Source organism: Ambystoma mexicanum, chromosome 13 (assembly GCF_040938575.1).
Source record: "Ambystoma mexicanum isolate Mex_15411 chromosome 13, UKY_AmexF1_1, whole genome shotgun sequence".
NCBI classification, from domain to species: domain Eukaryota; kingdom Metazoa; phylum Chordata; class Amphibia; order Caudata; family Ambystomatidae; genus Ambystoma; species Ambystoma mexicanum.
Window position 1 is genome coordinate 44,805,065 of NC_090938.1, and position 23,436 is coordinate 44,828,500.

General features: G+C 53.6%; 1 protein-coding gene across 2 annotated transcripts in view; it reads right to left on the reverse strand.

Moving 5' to 3' along the window:
- The window catches only part of NUAK2 (NUAK family kinase 2), an 87,915-nt gene that overhangs the window by 35,709 nt on the left and 28,770 nt on the right, over window positions 1-23,436 (reverse strand). The window contains exon 1 of one of the 2 annotated variants that reach the window (XM_069633143.1): window positions 8,758-9,115. The exons of the other annotated variant lie outside the window; for it this stretch is intronic. Within the exon in view, the coding sequence (XP_069489244.1) occupies window positions 8,758-8,958 (201 nt within the window). The 5' untranslated portion in view covers window positions 8,959-9,115. Of the gene's footprint in view, window positions 1-8,757; window positions 9,116-23,436 lie in introns of those variants that run through there. 2 annotated transcript variants of the gene reach the window in all.

The following is a 23,436-nucleotide window of genomic DNA, read 5'->3' on the forward strand; positions in this document are numbered from 1 at the left end:
GCCGTGTCCTGTGACGCCCAACAGCTTCATGGCACTTTCGGCTGTAAATGGGGAGGGCCATGAAATGCGGGGGGAAGGCCAATAGTGGGCGCGTGGGAGTTTAGTGCCGCATTTATGATGCGGAGTGTGTGTCCAGACTGTAGAGCGTCCAGGGGCAGGGATGCCGGAGAGAACAACCAGCTACATTCAAACGGATCATTTGGAAGACGTTCATTGCTTGGACGGCTCTAGAGAGCCGAGCAGTCCATTCCTCCAATCTAAGGCACCTATGTAGATAGTACTATCATGAGCACGTATGGAGCGCCGCGTTCTCCGCCTGGGAGGCCTCTTGGCGCTGGAATCTGGGATGCTAGGTGCAAGCGACACCTTCAACACGAAAGCCATCACTTCCCCTCACCCACCCTATTAATCTTGTTTCGCAGTATTCATTGCTTGACATTAAAAGGATGTATGTTGTGTTATGTCTGTGATATTAAAGGCGTGTAGGGGGGGGAATGTGGGGGGCATTGAGTCCCATGGCCCTTAAAAGAAAAAAGTGGAGTTGGTCAACTTTAAAGCCCTTCTCCGGGGACGGACATACTGTGATCAGGAGGTGTAGCCAGGATTGTGTAACCAGTGGGGCCTGAAGCTGATGTAGTTGGGCCCACCACAGTGACATTGTCATCTTTAAATGCCCACATAGTGCTGCTGAGTGGGCATGGGTGGGCCTTGCCCGCTCAAGCCCTTTCCCGTCTACGTCTCTGTCATACGATAACGAGTAATCGATGACCCGGAGTGAGGCAGATTACGGGTAAATCATGGCGCTATGGAAGGGTACCTGTGCCAGGCTTTTCCCGTAGCCAGGATTGTCTAACAAGTTGGGCCTGAAGCTGATGTAGTTGGTCCCACCGCAGTGACATTAACATCTGTAAATGCCCTCACAGCGCTGCTGAGTTGGTATTACAGATTTTTGGTGGGCCGTGCCCGCTCAGGCCCTACTATGTCTATGCCGCCCCTGCCCACGCACCTCACTTTCCTCTGCTCGTACTCCGGTGAGCAGAAGAGTAGCAGAAGAGTAGTGCACATCCAAGGTCGCAGAGTGCTTCACACGTATCACTTTTACTTCCTGGAGCAAATGATACCCAAGTAGGCCGTGCCTTCCACCATCCCAGCGACGCACATACCTTCTGCAGGAGCGCCCATATACCATGGCACAATGGGAACGGCTGGTGTTTCGCCCCCAAGGGCTGGCTCAGCTACAAAGTTTTTGTTGGGCGAAAAACAGGGGATGGGGGGCAAAAAGACAGTGGCAATGACAACAGTTTTGGATTTTGTGTAGGCATGGGAAAGACACTTGCCAGGCACAGCCGTAGTGGTACTCACTGGCCATTGATGGTAGCAACTGCAAAATAGTGAGAGTACCTGGGCATCTAATAGTGCCTGGCAAATGCCTACTATGTATACACCAGCTGAAACTGTTGGCTTTGCCAGTGCTGGTTTTTAACTGGACTTTAATGACACCTAGTACTTATAAATCAAGTGGCTGAAGGCAGACCTGGTTAAGACATTTTTATTACACCAGTAGCAGGTTTACAGATCGAATTAACTCTCAAAACAATGCTTTGAAAAAGCACTGGCAGGCACTTCGAGTGCAAACTTTGATGGTAAGGCTTGATTAAAGCGAGCTCAAAGATTTCCCATGAGGAGGTGTTTTGGGCAGGGAGGGCCAGGAACTGGGTGGGAATGGCCATAGAGATTAGCATCTCAATGGGCACCCAATTGGTGGGCAAAAACCCAAGCAACACCTACATGCTGTGTGGCCATCCTCATGTGCCATTTCTCCCCATCTGCACTCTAATGCAATATATTTCAGTTATAGGTGGTGCGAGCGCCACCTAGAAGGCCCAAACTAAGCCACTTAATAGCACAAACTAAAAGTGCAGGAAATGAAAAGGCAGTGCCCACGGCAGAGCGAGACCAGCATGAACCAGTCAGGTGCCCAGGGAGACATTACAATGCAAAGTGATCTCAACTCACACAGGGCATAGCCCATCCAGCACGCAGGCACAAAGGAAGACTTCTGCCCATCCAGCACACAGGCACAAAGCAAGACTTCTGCCCATCCAGCATGCAGGCACAAAGCAAGACCTCTGCCCATCCAGCATGCAGGCACAAAGCAAGACTTCTGCCCATCCAGCACGCAGGCACAAAGCAAGACTTCTGCCCATCCAGCACGCAGGCACAAAGCAAGACGTCTGCCCATCAAGCACGCAGGCACAAAGCAAGACTTCTGCCCGGTAGCACACAGGCAAAAAGCAAGACTTCTGCCCATCCAGCACGCAGGCACAAAGCAAGACGTCTGCCCATCAAGCACGCAGGCACAAAGCAAGACGTCTGCCCATCAAGCACGCAGGCACAAAGCAAGACTTCTGCCCGGTAGCACGCAGGCACAAAGCAAGACTTCTGCCCATCCAGCACACAGGCACAAAGCAAGACTTCTGCCCATCCAGCACACAGGCACAAAGCAAGACTTCTGCCCATCCAGCACACAGGCACAAAGCAAGACTTCTGCCCGGTAGCACACAGGCACAAAGCAAGACTTCTGCCCGGTAGCACACAGGCACACAGGAAGACTTCTGCCCGGTAGCACACAGGAAGACTTCTGCCCGGTAGCACGCAGGCACAAAGCAAGACTTCTGCCCGGTAGCACGCAGGCACAAAGCAAGACTTCTGCCCGGTAGCACACAGGCACAAAGCAAGACTTCTGCCCGGTAGCACACAGGCAAAAAGCAAGACTTCTGCCCATCCATCACGCAGGCACAAAGCAAGACGTCTGCCCATCAAGCACGCACGCACAAAGCAAGACGTCTGCCCATCAAGCACGCAGGCACAAAGCAAGGCTTGTGCCCATCCAGCACGCAGGCACAAAGCAAGACTTCTGCCCGGTAGCACGCAGGCACAAAGCAAGACTTCTGCCCGGTAGCACGCAGGCACAAAGCAAGACTTCTGCCCGGTAGCACGCAGGCACAAAGGAAGACTTCTGCCCGGTAGCACGCAGGCACAAAGCAAGACTTCTGCCCATCCAGCACACAGGCACAAAGGAAGACTTCTGCCCATCCAGCACACAGGCACAAAGGAAGACTTCTGCCCGGTAGCACGCAGGCACAAAGCAAGACTTCTGCCCGGTAGCACGCAGGCACAAAGCAAGACTTCTGCCCGGTAGCACGCAGGCACAAAGCAAGACTTCTGCCCGGTAGCACGCAGGCACAAAGGAAGACTTCTGCCCGGTAGCACACAGGCACAAAGCAAGACTTCTGCCCATCCAGCACACAGGCACAAAGGAAGACTTCTGCCCATCCAGCACACAGGCACAAAGGAAGACTTCTGCCCGGTAGCACGCAGGCACAAAGCAAGACTTCTGCCCGGGAGCACGCAGGCACAAAGCAAGACTTCTGCCCGGTAGCACGCAGGCACAAAGGAAGACTTCTGCCCGGTAGCACACAGGCACAAAGCAAGACTTCTGCCCATCCAGCACACAGGCACAAAGGAAGACTTCTGCCCATCCAGCACGCAGGCACAAAGGAAGACTTCTGCCCGGTAGCACGCAGGCACAAAGGAAGACTTCTGCCCATCCAGCACACAGGCACAAAGCAAGACTTCTGCCCGGTAGCACGCAGGCACAAAGCAAGACTTCTGCCCGGTAGCACGCAGGCACAAAGGAAGACTTCTGCCCGGTAGCACGCAGGCACAAAGGAAGACTTCTGCCCGGTAGCACGCAGGCACAAAGGAAGACTTCTGCCCGGTAGCACGCAGGCACAAAGGAAGACTTCTGCCTGGTTGGCCTGAGGTTTTGCCACCCTCTGATGCCTTCTTCATGGGAGAAAGGAGAGCAATGTATCGCTGAAGAAGCCAGCAAGGAGCAGCGAAACATGGGCAATGCAAGCAAAGGACCTCTTAGCTTTTAGGAGTTACCGACTGGATCCCGGGAAAAAAAAGGCAGAAAGAAACTCTGCCAGTTGGAAGCTAGCACTGACCACACCAAGGACCCATTTCAAGGAGATGTGAAGACACCCCAAAGGTTTGATGGCTTTCGAGGCCCCAAAGGCGTGTGCACTCGGCCTGTAACACAGAGTCTAGACAGGCTCTGAGAGGAGTCTTCCCCCTGACCAGCTGAGCCCCCCACCACTCCAGAGACCCCAAAGCTTGGAGGAAGCCCCTACTCCAGCTGCCACCTGTGGAAGGCTATCGCTGACAGGACTGAAGGGTGAAGGTCTCTCCTGTACCCCTTCCCTCACAGGAGGCCCTCACTCATCTTCATTCCTGGCTGAGGGAGATCCGTCTCTAAGGTATTAAGGAGGGTTCTTGGAACATGGTCAGGGGGTGCAATCCAGACCTCGCCACTCGCCCATCCCAGTGTCACAGGCTTTAAAAAGGCCATTCCTTGTCTGTGGGGTCCCAGGGACCAGTGGAAAAAGGAGGGGATTGCTGAAAATGTGTAATATGGGGCCACTTGAAAATTATTTACAGGGCCTCTTTTGGTCCCAGTCCACCCCTGCACTTATTCTAAAGCGTCTTGGAGCCTGTGAAGAGCTCTACGTGAGCACAGCGCTAGATTCTGCCCGCAGGTGGTGTGAGTGACTGCACGGGAGACCTTACACACAGTAGCTGGCGGCCATGCACTCCTGCGCCGCCGCGCGTGCCCGCCAGCTACAGTGCCCCCATCATAAAAGACGTGTCCTTACGCCCAAGGCTTGACTCTGGCCCATGGTAGGACCCAGGCCAAGCGCCAGGAAGCTTACCCTCCCTGAATTCACTTATCACGCAGGTGATCAAACACCTGCTGGCCTCCATGCCAGTGTGCGTCGCAGCAACATTGCCACCCCCTCCCCCACCCAATGCACCTGCAGGAACAGAAAAAGCGTTGGCATATGGCCTCCACGTCACCCAGGAATGCAGAAGCAGGTCTTCAGCCAATCACCCTCTCGGCAGCTGTGCTGTAAAAGCACAGCACACAACTACTGGCGTGCTAAAACTTAGCAGCGTGATGCACGCGTGGGGCTGTGTGGATGTGCCCCCCAACCCACCTGAAAAGCAAAGACAGGCACGAGTGACCTGCGGTGGCACACACCGCCGGGAACGAGTGTTACGACTGCCCACTGGTGCCCGCAACACTGCCCAAAACGTTCTATCCACTACGTTCTGGATTTCGTTTCCCTCCCTAAAAGAGAGTGCATGGTTGACTGGCAACGACAAATGGGGCGGACACGCGTGTGGGGGGGGGGGAGCATGGCACAACATGCCAGGCTAGAATGCTTAGGTGGCAGGAGGAAGGATCGTTTGCGTGGACCCCTCCTGCAACAGGACAGCCTAAGCAAGATGGAACACAAGATGTCGAGAGCAACGCCAGTGGTTATGATTAATTCAAAGCCTTCCCTCCATCCGTCTTGGGTTTCCATTAGTGCCGAGCTAGGGCAAGCAGGGGCACGTGCTAGCGTGAGGAGCGAAGGGTGTCTCTCGATTCCTAAAGGTGCAGGGCTAGGCCCAGCGCTCAGACTTGTGAGTACACACAACAAGGACGGATTAACAGCTTCGCTTCCACAGAACTGGTCCCCAAAGCAACAGCAACCCCAACAAATGACAACACACCCCGGGGAGGAGTCTGCCGGAGCATCGGGAGCCCGAGGGGCCGCAAGCAGCTGGGTACCAGGTCCCAGCGAGGCAGCACTGGACCTACCCAGGGTGCAGCGCGGCAGAGTGCTCACGTGACATGCACGCAGCCAGAACCCATGCAATGGAGTCGATGCACAGAGCAGGAAGAATTGGACTGATGGAGCATGGAAGCCCGTGCACACCGCATCCCTTCTCTCGGAGCAGGCTAGGACTTGACTAAAATGTACACGCTGCTTCCTGCCCCGCAAACATGGAGCGGGCTGACAAGTGCACCTGGGGCAGTTTAGAAATGCACCATTTATATTATATTATGCCCCCCCCCTAAAAAGCCAATATCGCCGAGGCCCCCGGCATTCGTCCAAAGAGCGAGCAGCGCAGGATCACACGTGGAGTCTGTGGAAGGCCAGGTACCCCCAACCGTACAGCACTGCCTCCAGCCAGTGGAGCAACGTTGCTAAAAGTGTTGGGGGCGACACAACATCTAAAGGAAAGGGGTCCCCGTCAAATGCGTGGGAGAAAATGTCCTGCGTGTGCCAGGCCAATATGGGACTGGAGCTCACCCCTGCTGGCAGATCCGAGCACGGAGAATGACTCAATCTGCATTTAAAAGCACCCTGTGCCAACAGAGTACACCCAAAACGTGCCCATGCTGCCAGCCAAACAGTAAGCTGCCAGAGCACATTTCTTTCATAGTCCAATCCCACATATAGAGGGGGACCCCAGAGCCGCTACCACTGGGCCCCCCTTGTGTGCCCCTATGAACTCAGGCGGAGTCCGAGTCCATGGACTTGGGGGGGCGGTGGGACACCTCCTCAGGATGGTTCCTTCAGTCCCGTCGTTGGGGCTGCACAGACACTGTCTCAGTATTCTACAGGCAAGCAAGCTCGGGTGGCCTATAGCAAGCAAGCTTAGACTGGCCTATAGCAAGCAGGCAAGGACTGGCCCATAGGGCAATGCCTGAACCAAAAACACAAAATGCTATTGTGGGGGAGCTTTTTTGGTCGAAGTGGGCTCTTTCCCGGCCCATGTGGGCCAGTTTGATGAGTCACTTCACCATGTGGCTAGTAGTTTTGACCAGTGTTGCCGAATAAATATTCTTTGAAATGCACAATTTGCATCGTATCAAATACCTCCCCCTTGGGTACTACTCAAACAGTCTGTCACAAAAGGAATGAATTGCCATTTGCAACTGTGGGCCACTTTTTCACCCATGCCCCAGTCCGACCCTGGCATCAACAGTAGGGGCTGCTCTATGCCCGGGGCACAGAGGGAAGTGGGCCGTCACTTCTGAGAGAGGTGCCCACATCTACAGAGACACCAACAGCCAGACTACAGAAACTTGGCACCGGTGCAACAGGACACACATTCACTCCTCACTAGTGCAAACACTGCCCTGGTGCACACATGCACTGCCATGGTGCACACATGCATTGCCCTGGTGCACACATGCACTGCCCTGGTGCACACATGCGTTGAAAGAATAGTTTCTGCATTTGGACAATGTTGACCCTAGTACTTGCACCTGGAACCCAAAAGTTCCTGTAATAATAAGGCCCTCCCCGCCCCCCCTAGTCCCCAATAAGTGGACGGACAGGAGTTACTCCCAAGGAATACCCTCGTCGCCCCCTACGCAGCACTTCCCCGCCTCGGTCAGAAGATAGTGGGTTTTTAGAGATCTGGCAACAGGTGATAGGAGAGTTGGTGAGGGGCCACGAGCGTGATATCACTCCTGGCGTCCATTTATGGGGACAAGGCTGTCAAAAGCTGCTCTGGGCTTTTCAGGAAACCTATGGGGACATGGCTGGCAAATGCTGCTTGGGGCCTTTCCTGAAAGCTATGGGGACAGGGCTATAAAATACTGCTTGGGGCTATTCCTGAAATCGATGGGGACAAGGTTGGCAAATGCTGCTTGGGGCCTTTCCTGTAACCTAGGGGGACAGGGCTGGCAAATGCTGCTTGGGGCCTTTCCTGTAACCTAGGGGGACATGGCTGGCAAATGCTGCTTGGGGCCTTTCCTGTAACCTAGGGGGACAGGGCTAGAAAATACTGCTTGGGGCCTTTCACTGCTGCTTGGGGCCTTTCCTGAAAGCTATGGGGACAGGGCTGGCAAATGCTGCTTGGGGCCTTTCCTGTAACCTAGGGGGACAGGGCTAGAAAATACTGCTTGGGGCCTTTCCTGAAATCTATGGGGACAAGGTTGGCAAATGCTGCTTGGGGCCTTTCCTGAAATCTATGGGGATAAGGTTGGCAAATGCTGCTTTGGGCTTTTCCTGAAAGCTATGGGGACAGGGTTGGCAAATGCCACTTGGGGTCTTTCCTGACACCTGCACGATGAGCCGGGGCCTGAGCACCTCCTCGCAGAAGTCTCTTCAGCTGGCCTTTCTGAGGGTACAGCACTGACAGCAGCAGAAGGGAACAGGCGGGCAGAGGAGCGGTAGCGCAACTTCAACCAATTGGACAATTCAAGAAACAACATATTTAAAAAAAAAAACAAATACCAGGGTTTTCGCCCTAGCCCCGAGGACATCTCTCATATTAAGACAACCGCCACCGGGCTGTGCACCGCGTGATAAAAATGGGAAAAGTTGCAGGTGGAAAGGCGCTGCGGCCTACAATAAAAGCAGCGCCTTTTTTATTCCAGTAAAAACACCATACTTCACAAAAAGCAAGGCGGCGCTCAGCATGAGCAAGTGAAGCCGAACCTCAAAAGAACCCCCGAAGTGTAAAGAAGAAATGGATCAAAGACTGGCCCAGACTAAGCCCTTCACAATATTATTCTGAAGACCCTCCAGAGCCAGGACCCTGCTAGGGAGGAGACCTTCACCACAACACCCAAGAGTGGTCGAGACCAGCAGCTGAGCCCTCAGTGAAAGTGGGGCTTCTCTTCCCTCTAATCCAGCAGGTTGACACCCCCAACCATTTTTAAGGATGTGGGTGGTTGGGGGGCACCCCCCACTCAATAAAAGTGAGACTCACTGAACCCCAAACCGAGGACCTCCTCCCCTCCAGCAAGTCCGGGCATGCAGAGGAGACGCCCGAGCATGAAGAGGCGCCCCCAGGCCCTGAACCCCGCTGCACCCCCTCGCCCCCGTGTCCCCAGGCACTTACCACTCTGCCGGATCTCTCCTTGGCTTTCTTCACCTTCCCGTACGTGCCCTTGCCTAGGGTCTCGAGGAACTCGTAGCGGTGCTTCAGGTTGTGCTTGTGGTGGTGTCGCTTCACCGCCTGCTTCTTCTGGGGGGGCTTGAGGAGCAGCAGCCCCTGCAGGGCCGAGCCCGGGTGCAGGCTGTGCCTGGCCGGGGGCTCCATGGGGGAGGGTGGGGGGGTGTCCGGGGTAGGATGCGTGGTGGTCGCTGAATCAGGGGTGCCCGGAGAATGAGGGGTGTCTTCCAACAGGACTCCCGCGCGCACACACACTGTGTGATCAACTGCGATCGCCTCTCACCTTCTTCTGAAACTTCCTCCTTTCCCCGCTACACTGTATCGGTCGCGTTCTAGCCCCGCCCACGGCGCCCATTGGCCAGCCCGCCCGCCCCTGTCCATAACTCCGCCCCGTCAGCTATTCATCAACAAACGGCCCCAAACCTCTTCCTCCCCCCGGACACCTTCCTTCTACTTTCACTTCTTTGGCGCAGCCCAAGCTTGTCTGCAAAGTGAAAAGCAGGCTGGAATTTCAGGAGCGCACCTTTTATTACTATGCACTTTAAGCAGCAGGCCAGCCTGGCGCGACTCTCCAGCCTATCTGCTCCTTTATTGCTGCCGTTTATTTTTGGGGTGCGGGTCCACTCAACTATCAAAGAAGTAACTGTACTAGTGAAATGAACTTACGCTGAATGCTCCCCGCTTCACCGCCCCCTTTCCGATAAAATGAACCTCTGCTTCCTGGTGCGGCAGCGTTTTCCTAATAAAAAGTGCGCAACTTTTATTATGAAGTACTGACTCAGCAAATGCGAAGCAGGAGGGGTGACAGTGCGGGGGTCACACGGGACCCCCGCAGACTGGAGGATTTGCACGGCTCTCGCCCGCTGGCAGCTAGGTGGCAGATTTTGGCATCCCGGGGTGGGCGTGAGGGAAGCCCGCTGGGGGACATGTCATCAGGGGCTGGGAGATCACAGACCCCCCGCCCCGGATGACAGTAAGTGGATTTGTGGGGCGGAGGGGGGCGGGGAGCTGTGATGGACTTGTTTGGGTACTCGAGGCGAGATAAACCCTCGTGGCCGTTTGATAGTCACTCATGCACTTTGCAAGTGCTGATGGCATCAGGGGCAGCAGGAAGGCATGGGGATTAGGGCTCATGTACAGACACCGGCAATCCATACAGGATGGGGTGACAGGCCGGGTCCCGGCCACCCATCTACATGACGTTATCATGCGCACACAGCAGGTGTATTTAAACAGAGGCCGTGCCCACCCCCAGGGGCAGCTGGCCGCTGATAACAGCTGCTTATCGGTACCCAATCCATTGGTACTCATTTCATGAAACTTGCAATGATAAAAGGCCGAGGGGCTGGTGTCCAGGTGCTGTTGGCTGTGATGGGAGTCACTAGGGGGGCGTCCCAGAGTGCTGTATGAGCATGGTCGTGGTTTCGGGGGCTTTGGGGGGTAGGGGTAACGTAAAGGGGCCTTCTGCGGCGAGATCCCATGTGCTTGTGGGTGCAGTGGGTCTGTGGCTTGTTAGTCTTTGTTGCTGCTGGGTGCCATCTTGTTGGGTTTCAGGGAGTACGCCACGTGTAGGGTGTATTGGGATTAGTGTTGGCTGGTGATTTTTTGTTTTGTTGGAGGGGAGCAAATATTTTCCAGAAATATACGAGAGCAACCAAGCCTAGCGAGGGAGCCCGAAACAAGCAAGGGCGGTAAGGGGTTTCTCCCCCCAGAATATTTTTTGAATTGTGGGTTAAAATTGTGCCTTATAGAGCAAACTTTCTGTGAACAGTTGGGCAAAAAGCCATACAGTTTGCCATTGGTTTTCTAGGGTATCTCGTGCAAAAATACAATAGATGCAAGTCACCAACAATGCACAGGAGCTTTTCCTAATGCATGCCCATGAGGCCTTTGCCCACACTCTGTGCCAGTATAAACATGTTCACACTGGCTGTGCCCATACATTGCCATGCTGGCTGCACCAATATATTCCAGTATTCCCATATGAGAGCATACTCCTGTTTGCTTTGCGAATATTCCAATAATGAGACTATAAGAAAACATCTCCAGGCTGGCTCTGCCAATATATTCCAGTATTCCCATATCAGAGCATACTCATGTTTGCTTTGCGAATATTCCAATAATGAGACTATAAGAAAACCTGTCCAATCCGGCTACACTGTAGGCCAGTCTAGACAAAGTAATCATGCTTATCATTTTTACATTATCATAGATGCTAGTAAAAAATGCCATGCCATAGTAACAAATAGCTAGACTGGCTGCACCAAAAGTCCAGGGTAGTCACGTAAGAACACTTATCAGGCATGCTTTATCAAAGATACTCCAGTAAAATGTTCCATGCCACAGTAGGGAAACACTCCCCCATCCTTGCAGGGTCCATTGGCCGTGCAAGCTGGGGAACAGAAACTGCCCAAATTAAATGTTTTCCTTTGACAATTTAAGCTATGGCTTCTCCCTAATGGCCGAGGGTACTGGTGGGTCAGCGTCCTCTTGCACATTATTGATGAGCCGCCCCGGTCGGTTAGTTGGTGGGGTGAAGGAGGGCTCCTGGTGGTTTCTGTAGTTTGGAGACATGCTGGTCTACAGATCATGGCGTCACGAACTGTGAGCGTGTGGTGGTTAGTTGAGAAGTCTGTTGTTTTGAGGCTTTCTGAGGGTTAGGTGGTCTTCCTCTGTACGGAGGTGTTCTGCTAAGCGATTCCCGAGTCTGGTTGCTAGGGAAGAGAAAATGGAGCCTCCTCGTCCTTTTGAGTTGAAGGTTCGAACAGTTTCGAGTTTGTGGTTGCTGGACCAGTGTTCTCGATGGTATGTAGTGCGAGAAGGTCCTTCTGATGGCTTCCACTCCCCTGCCATAGTAAGAGCGGTGAGCGATACATCGGGTATTGAAATGGATCCTGTTTTCATGGGGGTACGCGAGAGTGTGCGGTATAGTGCGGCGACACGCTTGCGCCTTTTTGGTCCATGGAGAAATCTTTTGGTAGCGTGTTTGTAGTCCATTGAGTAGATACCCTGGAAGCCCAAGCGGAAGTTCTGTTGGCATAATCCAGTCTCCAGAGCAGCAGAGAGATGGCTTTCATGGTTCTGTGTGTGCCAGTCAGGTAGGGCACGATGCATCATGAAGGCAGAGTTGGAAGAGACCGCCCTCATGATGGCTTTGATCTGAGGTTCTAGTGTGAGGTCAGTGTCCACTGTAACTCACAGTGGTTTCGGGAGTGGGCACAGTCCCGTTACTTTCGGTAAGGGGATTGGAGCTGCTGGGCAGACAGACAGTCTTTTTAGGGTGAGTTGAGCTGTGGGCCGCTCGCTGTCATCCAGGAGTCCACGTTTATGAGGCACGCGTTGAGGTACGTAGTGTCCCTTGTTGGGTGAGTGATGAGTTTGTAGGCAAGTTGGGTGTCATCTGCATAGTTCCTAATGAGTTCCAGGAAAGGTGCGAGTTGTGTATATGTTGAACAGAAGAGGGGACAGTCTGGAGCCGTGAGGGACTCCACGTTTCAAGTTGAAAGGAAAAGAAATGAAAGAGCCATCAGTGTTGTTTTTTGTTGTTGTGTTCAGCAAGGACACGAGCCAGTGTATGGCGATTCCTCGTTACCCCAATGTCCTCTGGGCGCTTTAGTAGCACCTCATGACTAATGGTGTAGAAAGCTGCTTAGGTTCCCAGTGGGGTGAGTGCACCAATGTTGCTGTTGCCCGCCGTGTTCTTCAGCCAAGTGTGGATTGCACCCCTCTCAGGCGCCTGAATCGGTGTTGGGGTTCATGGAGGGGGTTGTTGACCTTGACTTAGTCACAAAGCTTCTGGTATTTGCATCATGTTTTGGAGAGCCTGTTGGTGAAAGGCGTTGTGTGGTTTCAGTGGCAGTTGGCTGGCTCACTGGGGTCTGCTGTGGGGTTTTTGTGGAGGGATTTAACAATGACAGTTTCCTAGGCAAATATGTTCCATGTGTTCATTTATTTTATAGTTTTGTATAGCGCTAGATTTCAGGGGTCTGCTTCAAAGCGCTCTTAAGGTAGTCAGACAGTAACGGAAAGCCAAAAACACATTGTATGACAAAGCATTAACATAATTCAAACACGCACAGGCGGAAAATAAGGGGAAAAGGAGCAGATAGCGGTAAACAGTCAACACACACATGGTTTGTATGTGGGCGAGCTACGTTCTAGCAGAGATGGCCGTAAACAGGGAGAGCTGTGTGCCCGGCAAACATGGCACACCTATCCCTCTCTCAATGGTTATGCTGCCTGCACCCACGAGTTAGGAAAGATTGCTCTTGAGTGGACGTGCTCGCCTCTTCGATTCTAGTAGGGCCCACAAACAGGCTCTTGGGGTGATATATACCCTGCCAGGGCTTTAAGTGGGCCGGGGCCAGCTGGGGACGAGCCCTGGCAGGCTCTGAAATCTCGTTTTGAGGCGGGGCCCTGTCGGGGCTCACTAATCTCCCATGGCAGCCCCGGCCACTGCATGAATAGGATTTTTTTCTAAAAGCCTGAAGTTCTCACTCGTGTGCGAGAGCTTCAAGCTTAAGAAAAAAATGCCTTTCACCCATAATGGTGGCGCTGCACCTGCGAGGCATCCCTTCAAGCAAGATCCGGCGCCACCACGTGAGGCCGCTGGAAGCAGAGGCCTTTCTTTCTAAATAGTGAAGCTCCCGCGGATTGGCGGGAGTTTCAGTCTTTAGGAAAAAGGCCTGTGCTTCCAGAGGCCTCACTCTTTCAGCCTTAATGGTGACGTTGCCCCTCCCCGGCTGGCGAGGGGCAGCGCCACCATTAAGGCTGAATAGGCAAGCCTTTAGAAAATAAAGGCAGAGATCAGCACCCTATCCCACATAGCGAGAGGGTGCTGATCTATACAAAAGGCTGCCCCGCAGGTGTTGGGCCAGAATGGCTCGATAAAGGAGGGCGCGAAACCGGAGAGGATTGTACGTCTTTCTTTATTAAACTCAACATGCGTACTGCCCTTTCCTTTCTCTCCTCCACGCTCCCACGTCATTCCCACGTGAGCTCTCTCTCCCTCTTAAAGAGACAGGGCTTGCTAACATCACCCCTGGACAAATGTCCTGACGTCCGCCTAGCACTCTTCCACTAGACAAAGCGGTCTTCTGATGGTCCGCTGGAGCCTTGCACTCCTTTCGCCACTCATGGGCAGCCCCGCTGCTCCCACCGGCTCTGTTACACGGCTCTCGAGGCTCAGGATCGGGGTCAGGTGATGGAGGTCTTTCAATCTCCCTCTTGACGAAATGCTTGAATTGGGTACTGTTCCTTGTCACCTGTTTGTCCGCATTCTCATCCGTTACCATGGCTGTGGGGCGAACCAAGTATCCGTCTTCTTCGAAGTCGCATGCTGTACCAGCACCTCAACTCCTACTCGAAACTCCTTGGGCTTGGCCCCTCCTCTCACGTCTGTCTCCACTCAGAACTTTTCTTTCCGCTCCGTGTCCCTTCTTATGACCTCTGAATTGGCCTCTTGCTGGGTCATTGGGTGTCTTACGATGCAGGTGCGAACTGCATATCTCATCATTAGCTCAGCTGGGGCCTTGTTAGTAGCCACGTGGGACATGTTTTCGTAGTCCTGCAGCAGCCGAAAGAGCGTTTGATGAGGGTCACTTCCCTCAATGCGGGCCCTCTGCATCGTCTTCTTAACGGAGGCCATTAACCGCTCGGCCATTCCATTGGCTTGCGGCCATCTGGGAGTAATCTTCTGATGGACAAACTGCATGTGTTTCAAAAGGATACAGCCTCATGTCCACTGAATGGAGGCCCGTTGTCAGACTTGATTGTGCCGGGGATTCCCCATTCACTGAACACTTCGTCAAATGTTGCTGTCACATGAGCGAATGCTGTGGTTACTCTTCTCTTTACGATGGGGAATCTTGAATGTTCATCTATGCACAGTAGGAGGTATTCCCCTGTTTCCAGGGGTCCATAAAAGTCAACGGCTACCCTTTCCAAGGGATTCTCTGGGATTTGTGTTGGCTGGAGTGGGACCGGTGCCTCTGCTCTGGCTGTGCATTGGCACGCAATGCAGTTTTACACCCACCTAGCAACCATTGAATCCAGGAAAGGGAACCACGCGTGACACCAGAGTTGCCTCTTAGTGTTGTCAGCACCTCTCTGTCCCTCGTGTGGCATCTGGATTACTTCTGCTCTGAGCGTCACAGGGATGACTAGTCAGCACCCTCTCAGTAGCAATGCATTGTCCTTCGCAGCCAGTTCTGTGTGTACTTTGGCGAGTCATTCAATTACGTCTCTTCACAGCCCCGAGTGGGTCAGCACGGCCTCACGGTAGTCCTTCCACTTGTGGTTCTCGGTTAGGCTGATTGCTAATGCCATGGAGGGATCTGCGGGGGATGCTGTTGCAACTGTCTATAAGGAAATGGTGGGGGAAAGAGCATTGGAGGCCACGTAGTTTATGTACTCCGTGTCTCCGGCTCTGGAGATAGGCTTGCCTGCCGGATATCGAGATAGATAATTAGCGGGGTTGTTTTCTCCCCAAGCCTATGGATAATCTCAAAGTCGTATTCTTGGAGTCTGATGCCCCATTGTCCGATCCGGGGGGTGGGCATCTTGGTAAGAGACAGCAGGGCCTGGTGGTCGTTGATGAGTGTGAATTCTCCTCCCCTGCCACCTTTATGAAGTTCATGAAGTCCTTCAGCCATTCTACCCACCGCAGGCCTTTGTCTGCCTGCAGGGTAATGGTGAACGGGAGTAGCATGCTCCACGCGGTGGGCGTGGACCTTGCGGGAGGGTCCGGCATAGCAGGCGGTTGTGGCGCAGGTGCAGCTGGTGCACTCATAGTGGCAGGTGTGGCAGTCGAGGTATACGTGTACCGGTAGGTGTGGGTCTATTTATGGGAAGTAGGCAGGCTGGCAAAGGGAGGTTATCCACCCGCAGGAAGTCCTTGGGGGCAGACATCCCCGGTCAATGACTGTTGTGGGCGGCACCCACTACACGATGGATGGCTGGTTGATCACTGTAGGTGCACCCTGTTAAGAAGGATTTCTGAACTCTGACCTGGACGGGCAGAGGTTCAGAAGGCCAACCTAGTTTCTTGGAACAGGGTAACCTCTGGACAAGCCAGACCAATCAGGGTAGCTATGGCAGGTGGTCAAGACTAAGTCTCAGGAGGAGGGAGGGTGACTGAAGGACCTCAATGAGCACACAGAGCAAGGACACTTACAAATTATTCCAGACAGTTGTTATATTAAAAATATAGGCACATTTATTACAAGGCCTTTGTAACATCGACCATAGCAAAGAATCACAATAATACGAAAGTAAACCAACACATCACAATCAATACAATATATATACAAGACCGAGGGGTCTAAGGAGTTATGAGCACGTAATATGTAGACCACCTAGATGGGGAAGAAAACAGGCAGTGCACGTAATCATTAGACCCAGTTCAACATCAGTTATTCACCTATCTAAGAGGCAGACCAAGCCCTAAGAAGAGAGGAGCCTTGTATTCAATAGTACATGTGTGCCAATGCATGCGGTTATTCCAATGGGAAAAGCAGGGTCTCTTCAGGGGTCTCTAGCAGCTCGGGAAGGTGGATAAGGCGATGAAGAATAAGTGCCCACTACTCAAGAAGGATCTCCACTTGAAGGCAGAGGCAGTTCGAGAGTTCGGGATGGAGACGCTATTTCGCAATAGCAGTGGACAGGAGAGGGGCCCCCAAGGGCCACTTGTGCGTAAAGTTGGGCTCTTGCGCTAGGGGCCACCGGTTGGGGTAAAGATTACTCACCAGTCCCTGAGGCAAAGAGACCCAAACTTCGGCAGTTTAGTCCAATTCGGTTGCAGGTTCGACAGCGGCAAAAAGGTCGTCTCGGCACCTTTTAGTTCCTGAGATCCAGCGAGGATTCCCAAACGGGACAGTGGTGATTTCTCCACTCTGGGTGGATGAATCGCCCCAGTTTCACTGCAGCAGGCTTCAGGGGCAAGAGGTTCACAAATGCAGCAGACTTGCAAAGGACGATGCCACAGCAGGGCAACACGGTAACCGCATTTACTCCGGTCCGGACGCACTCGTCTAATTTCTGACCTGGGAATGCCAAGTGTATGAAATTCAGTGTGATGGTGCCGTGGACAAAGAGCTAGCAGTACACCAAGTTTCGAGGGCCTCCTCAAAATGACGGCAGAGACAGAGCAAAGGTCCTGTGTAAGCTGGTCAGCCCACTGGTTGGCCCAGGGACACTTCCGAGAAGGCTAACTTGCAGGCTTTGGTGAAGGTGCTGAGAATAGTTGGTCCCACTATTCCAAAGGGTTGAAGCGTCTTCAGACCTTCTAGGACGACCAGATGCAGAGGGGTCCCATGGGACGATAGTGGGCTCAGGGTGTCAAACCTTCCAGCGGGTCACCAGCGGTTCCTCGACTCAGCTTCATAGTTGCAGGATACTTGGATCCTATCCCTTGTTCAGTGAGCACTCAGGAGATCGACCTGGTAGTGGTGTTTCCAGCCTCCTCTTATCCAAAGTTGCCTTTGTGCCAAAACAGAGAGGACTCAATGGGAGATCTGCTCACAAACACTAATTCCATACGTGGACCAAACACAGACCACGGTGGTCTCAGGCATTCACAACACTCCAGACTCTCTGGCACCCAGGATGTGTATTGGGACCAGACATCCCAGCCCACCTCCTGGAGGCACACACACAAGGCATGCAGAAGCCTGCCAAAGCATTGGGATTTGCAGGAAAATGCATGACCAAATATGGACTGGCCCAGGTCGAGACAACCTGGGGAAGGTGAAGGGGCAAGATGGCCAAAGGACAGGACAAAGAACCTTGTGACCCGCGGCAGCCTCCCTGCTTCCTTTACCATCGGGAAGCAGGTGAGTGCTGCGCAGGGCAAGCCGACCCCAGATGCCCCCCACAAAGGAATCTCTGTGCCCCCAGGCCCCTGCACCCTCTTTGCGTCCCCTCTCCCCGCTCCTTCCTGGATCCCTGCTCCCGCCTCCCATCCCGCCCCCCGTTCCCCATTGGCTAACTGGGCCCGTGGGCTCGGGTCTAGCGACCCGCGGCAGCCTCCCTGCTTCCTTTACCATCGGGAAGCAGGTGAGTGCTGCGCAGGGCAAGCCGACCCCAGATGCCCCCCACAAAGGAATCTCTGTGCCCCCAGGCCCCTGCACCCTCTTTGCGTCCCCTCTCCCCGCTCCTTCCTGGATCCCTGCTCCCGCCTCCCATCCCGCTCCCCGTTCCCCATTGGCTAACTGGGCCCGTGGGCTCGGGTCTAGCGACCCGCGGCAGCCTCCCTGCTTCCTTTACCATCGGGAAGCAGGTGAGTGCTGCGCAGGGCAAGCCGACCCCAGATGCCCCCCACAAAGGAATCTCTGTGCCCCCAGGCCCCTGCACCCTCTTTGCGTCCCCTCTCCCCGCTCCCGCCTCCCATCCCGCCCCCCGTTCCCCATTGGCTAACTGGGCCCGTGGGCTCGGGTCTAGCGACCCGCGGCAGCCTCCCTGCTTCCTTTACCATCGGGAAGCAGGTGAGTGCTGCGCAGGGCAAGCCGACCCCAGATGCCCCCCACAAAGGAATCTCTGTGCCCCCAGGCCCCTGCACCCTCTTTGCGTCCCCTCTCCCCGCTCCTTCCTGGATCCCTGCTCCCGCCTCCCATCCCGCCCCCCGTTCCCCATTGGCTAACTGGGCCCGTGGGCTCGGGTCTAGCGACCCGCGGCAGCCTCCATGCTTCCTTTACCATCGGGAAGCAGGTGAGTGCTGCGCAGGGCAAGCCGACCCCAGATGCCCCCCACAAAGGAATCTCTGTGCCCCCAGGCCCCTGCACCCTCTTTGCGTCCCCTCTCCCCGCTCCTTCCTGGATCCCTGCTCCCGCCTCCCATCCCGCCCCCCGTTCCCCATTGGCTAACTGGGCCCGTGGGCTCGGGTCTAGCGACCCGCGGCAGCCTCCCTGCTTCCTTTACCATCGGGAAGCAGGTGAGTGCTGCGCAGGGCAAGCCGACCCCAGATGCCCCCCACAAAGGAATCTCTGTGCCCCCAGGCCCCTGCACCCTCTTTGCGTCCCCTCTCCCCGCTCCTTCCTGGATCCCTGCTCCCGCCTCCCATCCCGCCCCCCGTTCCCCATTGGCTAACTGGGCCCGTGGGCTCGGGTCTAGCGACCCGCGGCAGCCTCCCTGCTTCCTTTACCATCGGGAAGCAGGTGAGTGCTGCGCAGGGCAAGCCGACCCCAGATGCCCCCCACAAAGGAATCTCTGTGCCCCCAGGCCCCTGCACCCTCTTTGCGTCCCCTCTCCCCGCTCCTTCCTGGATCCCTGCTCCCGCCTCCCATCCCGCCCCCCGTTCCCCATTGGCTAACTGGGCCCGTGGGCTCGGGTCTAGCGACCCGCGGCAGCCTCCCTGCTTCCTTTACCATCGGGAAGCAGGTGAGTGCTGCGCAGGGCAAGCCGACCCCAGATGCCCCCCACAAAGGAATCTCTGTGCCCCCAGGCCCCTGCACCCTCTTTGCGTCCCCTCTCCCCGCTCCTTCCTGGATCCCTGCTCCCGCCTCCCATCCCGCCCCCCGTTCCCCATTGGCTAACTGGGCCCGTGGGCTCGGGTCTAGCGACCCGCGGCAGCCTCCCTGCTTCCTTTACCATCGGGAAGCAGGTGAGTGCTGCGCAGGGCAAGCCGACCCCAGATGCCCCCCACAAAGGAATCTCTGTGCCCCCAGGCCCCTGCACCCTCTTTGCGTCCCCTCTCCCCGCTCCTTCCTGGATCCCTGCTCCCGCCTCCCATCCCGCCCCCCGTTCCCCATTGGCTAACTGGGCCCGTGGGCTCGGGTCTAGCGACCCGCGGCAGCCTCCCTGCTTCCTTTACCATCGGGAAGCAGGTGAGTGCTGCGCAGGGCAAGCCGACCCCAGATGCCCCCCACAAAGGAATCTCTGTGCCCCTGCCCCCCCATGCCACCATTTTGGGGCCAGGAGGCCCTTGCTGCCTCCCTTCTGCACGGCAGCTTCCCTCCCTCAGTCCCGCCCCCTTTGTCCTCCCCTTGCCCTGATTCGTCCACCTCCCCTTTATCCCCGACTTTCCCAGGGCAGCCCTCTGCCCGGCAGCCCCTCTGGCGAAGGGCGGCTCCTACAGAGGCGGCTCCAGGATGTGTCAGCAGGTGTCCGCAGGGGACGCCAAGGAAGCCAACAAACACCAACAAAAACCGTGAGTGTGGCATGGGTGGGGAGTAGAGCAATCACTCTACTCCTGAAAACCCCTGCCACTCTACCTTACCTACCAATAACATAGAGTGCCATAATACTAGCATGTCCACTCTTAGATGGAATTGTGAATGTTAGCATGTTCTTAGATGGAATTGTGAATGTTAGCACGCCCACTCCTTGATGGAATTGTGAATGTTAGCATGTTCTTAGATGGAATTGTGAATGTTAGCATGTCCACTCCATGATGGAATTATGAATGTTAGCATGTCCACTCCTTGATGGAATTGTGAATGTTAGCATGTTCTTAGATGGAATTGTGAATGTTAGCATGTCCACTCCTTGATGGAATTGTGAATGTTAGCACGTCCACTCCTTGATGGAATTGTGAATGTTAGCATGTTCTTAGATGGAATTGTGAATGTTAGCATGTCCACTCCTTGATGGAATTGTGAATGTTAGCATGTCCACTCCTTGATGGAATTGTGAATGTTAGCATGTTCTTAGATGGAATTGTGAATGTTAGCATGTCCACTCCTTGATGGAATTGTGAATGTTAGCATGTCCACTCAATGGAATTGTGAATGTTAGCATGTTCTTAGATGGAATTGTGAATGTTAGCATGTCCACTCCTTGATGGAATTGTGAATGTTAGCATGTTCTTAGATGGAATTGTGAATGTTAGCATGTCCACTCCTTGATGGAATTGTGAATGTTAGCATGTCCACTCCTTGATGGAATTGTGAATGTTAGCATGTCCACTCCTTGATGGAATTGTGAATGATAGCATGTTCTTAGATGGAATTGTGAATGTTAGCATGTCCACTCTTAGATGGAATTGTGAATGTTAGCATTTAGAAGTACGCCAGATAGCCCTCTGAGAAAGATACACTAGAATTTGCATTTAGAAGCTGTCCCCAATTAGCCTCTCTGTGAAAGTTGAATTTAAAATTGTTCCCACTTGCATTTAGAAGTGTACTCAGTTGCATTCAGAGGCTGCGCCCGATAGCCTCTCTGTGAAAGTTGAATTTAGATCTGTCACCACCCGCATTAGAACTGCTCCCACATCCATCTAGAAGTGTACCCAATTGCAGTTGAAGTTGCGCCGGATAGCCTCTCTGAGAAAGTTGAATTAGAATTGTTCCCTCTGGCATGTAGAAGTGTACCCAATTGCATTTAGAAGCTGCACCCAATAGCCTCTCTGAGAAAGTCGAATTTAGAACTGTCCTCACCTGCATTAGAATTGTACCCAATTGCATTTAGAAGCTGCGCCCAATAGCCTTTCTGCGAAAGTTGAATTTAAATCCGTTACCACCCGCATTAGAACTGCTCCCACCTGCTCCTGGAAGTGTATCCAATTAGAGTTGGAAGTTGCGCCGGTTAGCCTCTGTGAGAAAGTTGATTTAGAACTGTTCTCTCTTACATGTAGAAATGTACCCAACGGCATTTAGAAGTGTACCCAATTGCATTCAGAAGCTGCACCCAATAGCCTCTCTGTGAAAGCTGAAATTTAGAACTGTTCCCACTTGCATTTAGAAGTGTACCCAGTTGCACCTGAAAGTTTGCACCCAATAGCCTCTCTGTGAAAGTTGAATAAAGAACTGTTCCCACTCGCAACTAGAACTGTACCCCGCACCTCCTCAGAGAAAGTTGAATTAGAATTGTACCCTCTTGCAATTAGAAGTGTATCCAACAGCATTTTAGAAATATACCCAATTGCATTTAGAAGCTGCACCCAATAGCCTATCTGATAGCTGATTGTAAAACGGTTCCCACCTTAATTTAGAAGTGTACCCAATTGCATCTTAGAAGTGTACCCAGTTACACTTGAAAGTTGCACCCAATAGCCTCTCTGTGAAAGTTGAATTCAGAACTGTTCCCAGCAGCGTTTAGAAGTGTACGAGGGTGTGAACTAGACGATGATAATGACTGAACGAATGTGTGGAGCGGACGAATATGAGGAACGGACGAATTTGTACAACAGACGATGCTTAATATGCTTTGGAATGAAGTAAACACTTGAAAACATACATCATACCACACCCCACGCTTACTCTCCCTCTTACACCACCACTCATCTAGAACACAGAGATACTATGACACCATTCGGTATAACTGTTCTCATATCCACATCTCCCTCTTACTCCACATCACTCTAAGTAATCATTGCTGGATTCACACCCCCCAGCCAGGCGTTCTCCTCAGGCCTAACGCAGCCACACTCGTTCTGGGTAAAACCGACCAGAGCAAACACATACTCCTGACCTCTCAACCACCACACGTACAACTAAGAAGCAGCTACCACTCAATTTCCGCACCAGCTGCACACATACCTAGTGCGCACACGCACTTTTGGACTCCCTCTACTCTCTATACTGACCTGAACTTCGGTTCCCAAGGGCGTTCAACCTACCAGCGCCTTCAGACCATACCAATGGTATATAAGGCGCTATATAAATGCAAAATAACAATAACAATAACAATAACAATTTTGGAGCCAGGCCACCTGTTCGTGCCAAATGCGGTTAACGTGGTAACATGGCAGGAAAGGGTTAAACATAATGCAAAACGATAGCTGCCACCAGTCCTGTCCATGACACATCTGCACAGTTCATTAAAAGTCCAGCGAGAGTATCTAGGGCCTTTGGAAATGACTATAGACCCAAGAGTGCTGTATGGTAAGATACTTTGCACACTTGTTACATGTTGCACAAAAGTTGCAACATGAGGAAAGGACTAAGGGAAACAAAGTCTCCCAGTGCTGACTGTCTTAAGGGCATGTCAGTTTCCCCCAAAAAAGTGAGCGAAAGCCCAGAGGAGTGCGGCGGAAGGCTGTGCTTCTCTGGCAAAGTCAGTAAGTGGTGTCTTAACAGCAGCAAAAAGTTTGGGGGTTGACACATGGAGGGAAAATTACATACACATATGAAATCTTTCCTAACACACCGCACTACCAGTGTGGAGGCAGGGAGGCGAACGTGGTGCATAGGGATGGATGCTTGATGTGTCCCAGTTGCACGAGGGCATAGGCCCGCCTTGGCAGTTGAGGAGTTGCTTGTGGCATGGGCAGGATGGGCACTGAGGGTCTGCTTCTAGCTGGAGCAGCCTGTGCGTGTGTGCGTAGCATCCGGGACCGCCCAGGCGCTATGCAGCGTGTAGTGCAGGTGCTGCGTAGTATTGCTGGGACTAGCGGTTGTCGGGGAGGAGGAGCCACCCACCTGATGGTGCATCGTGCTCTGTCATGCTCCTGCTAGTTGGAAACCGGGACGGTCGTTGGCAGATTGCCACGCGGCTTTTTGCAGGCGTAGTTTGTGCTGCTCCAGCAGCGTGGAGTATCATGCGTATGTTCCAGATGGAGGCCCGGGATCGGGTGCGTCGGCGCTCGGCGGATCACCAACGCGTATGATGGATTATTGTACAATGCGCACCGGAGTCGAGCGTTGGATTCAGCTGGAGAGGAGGACTCTGGGTCGCAGGTAGACTGCCTCG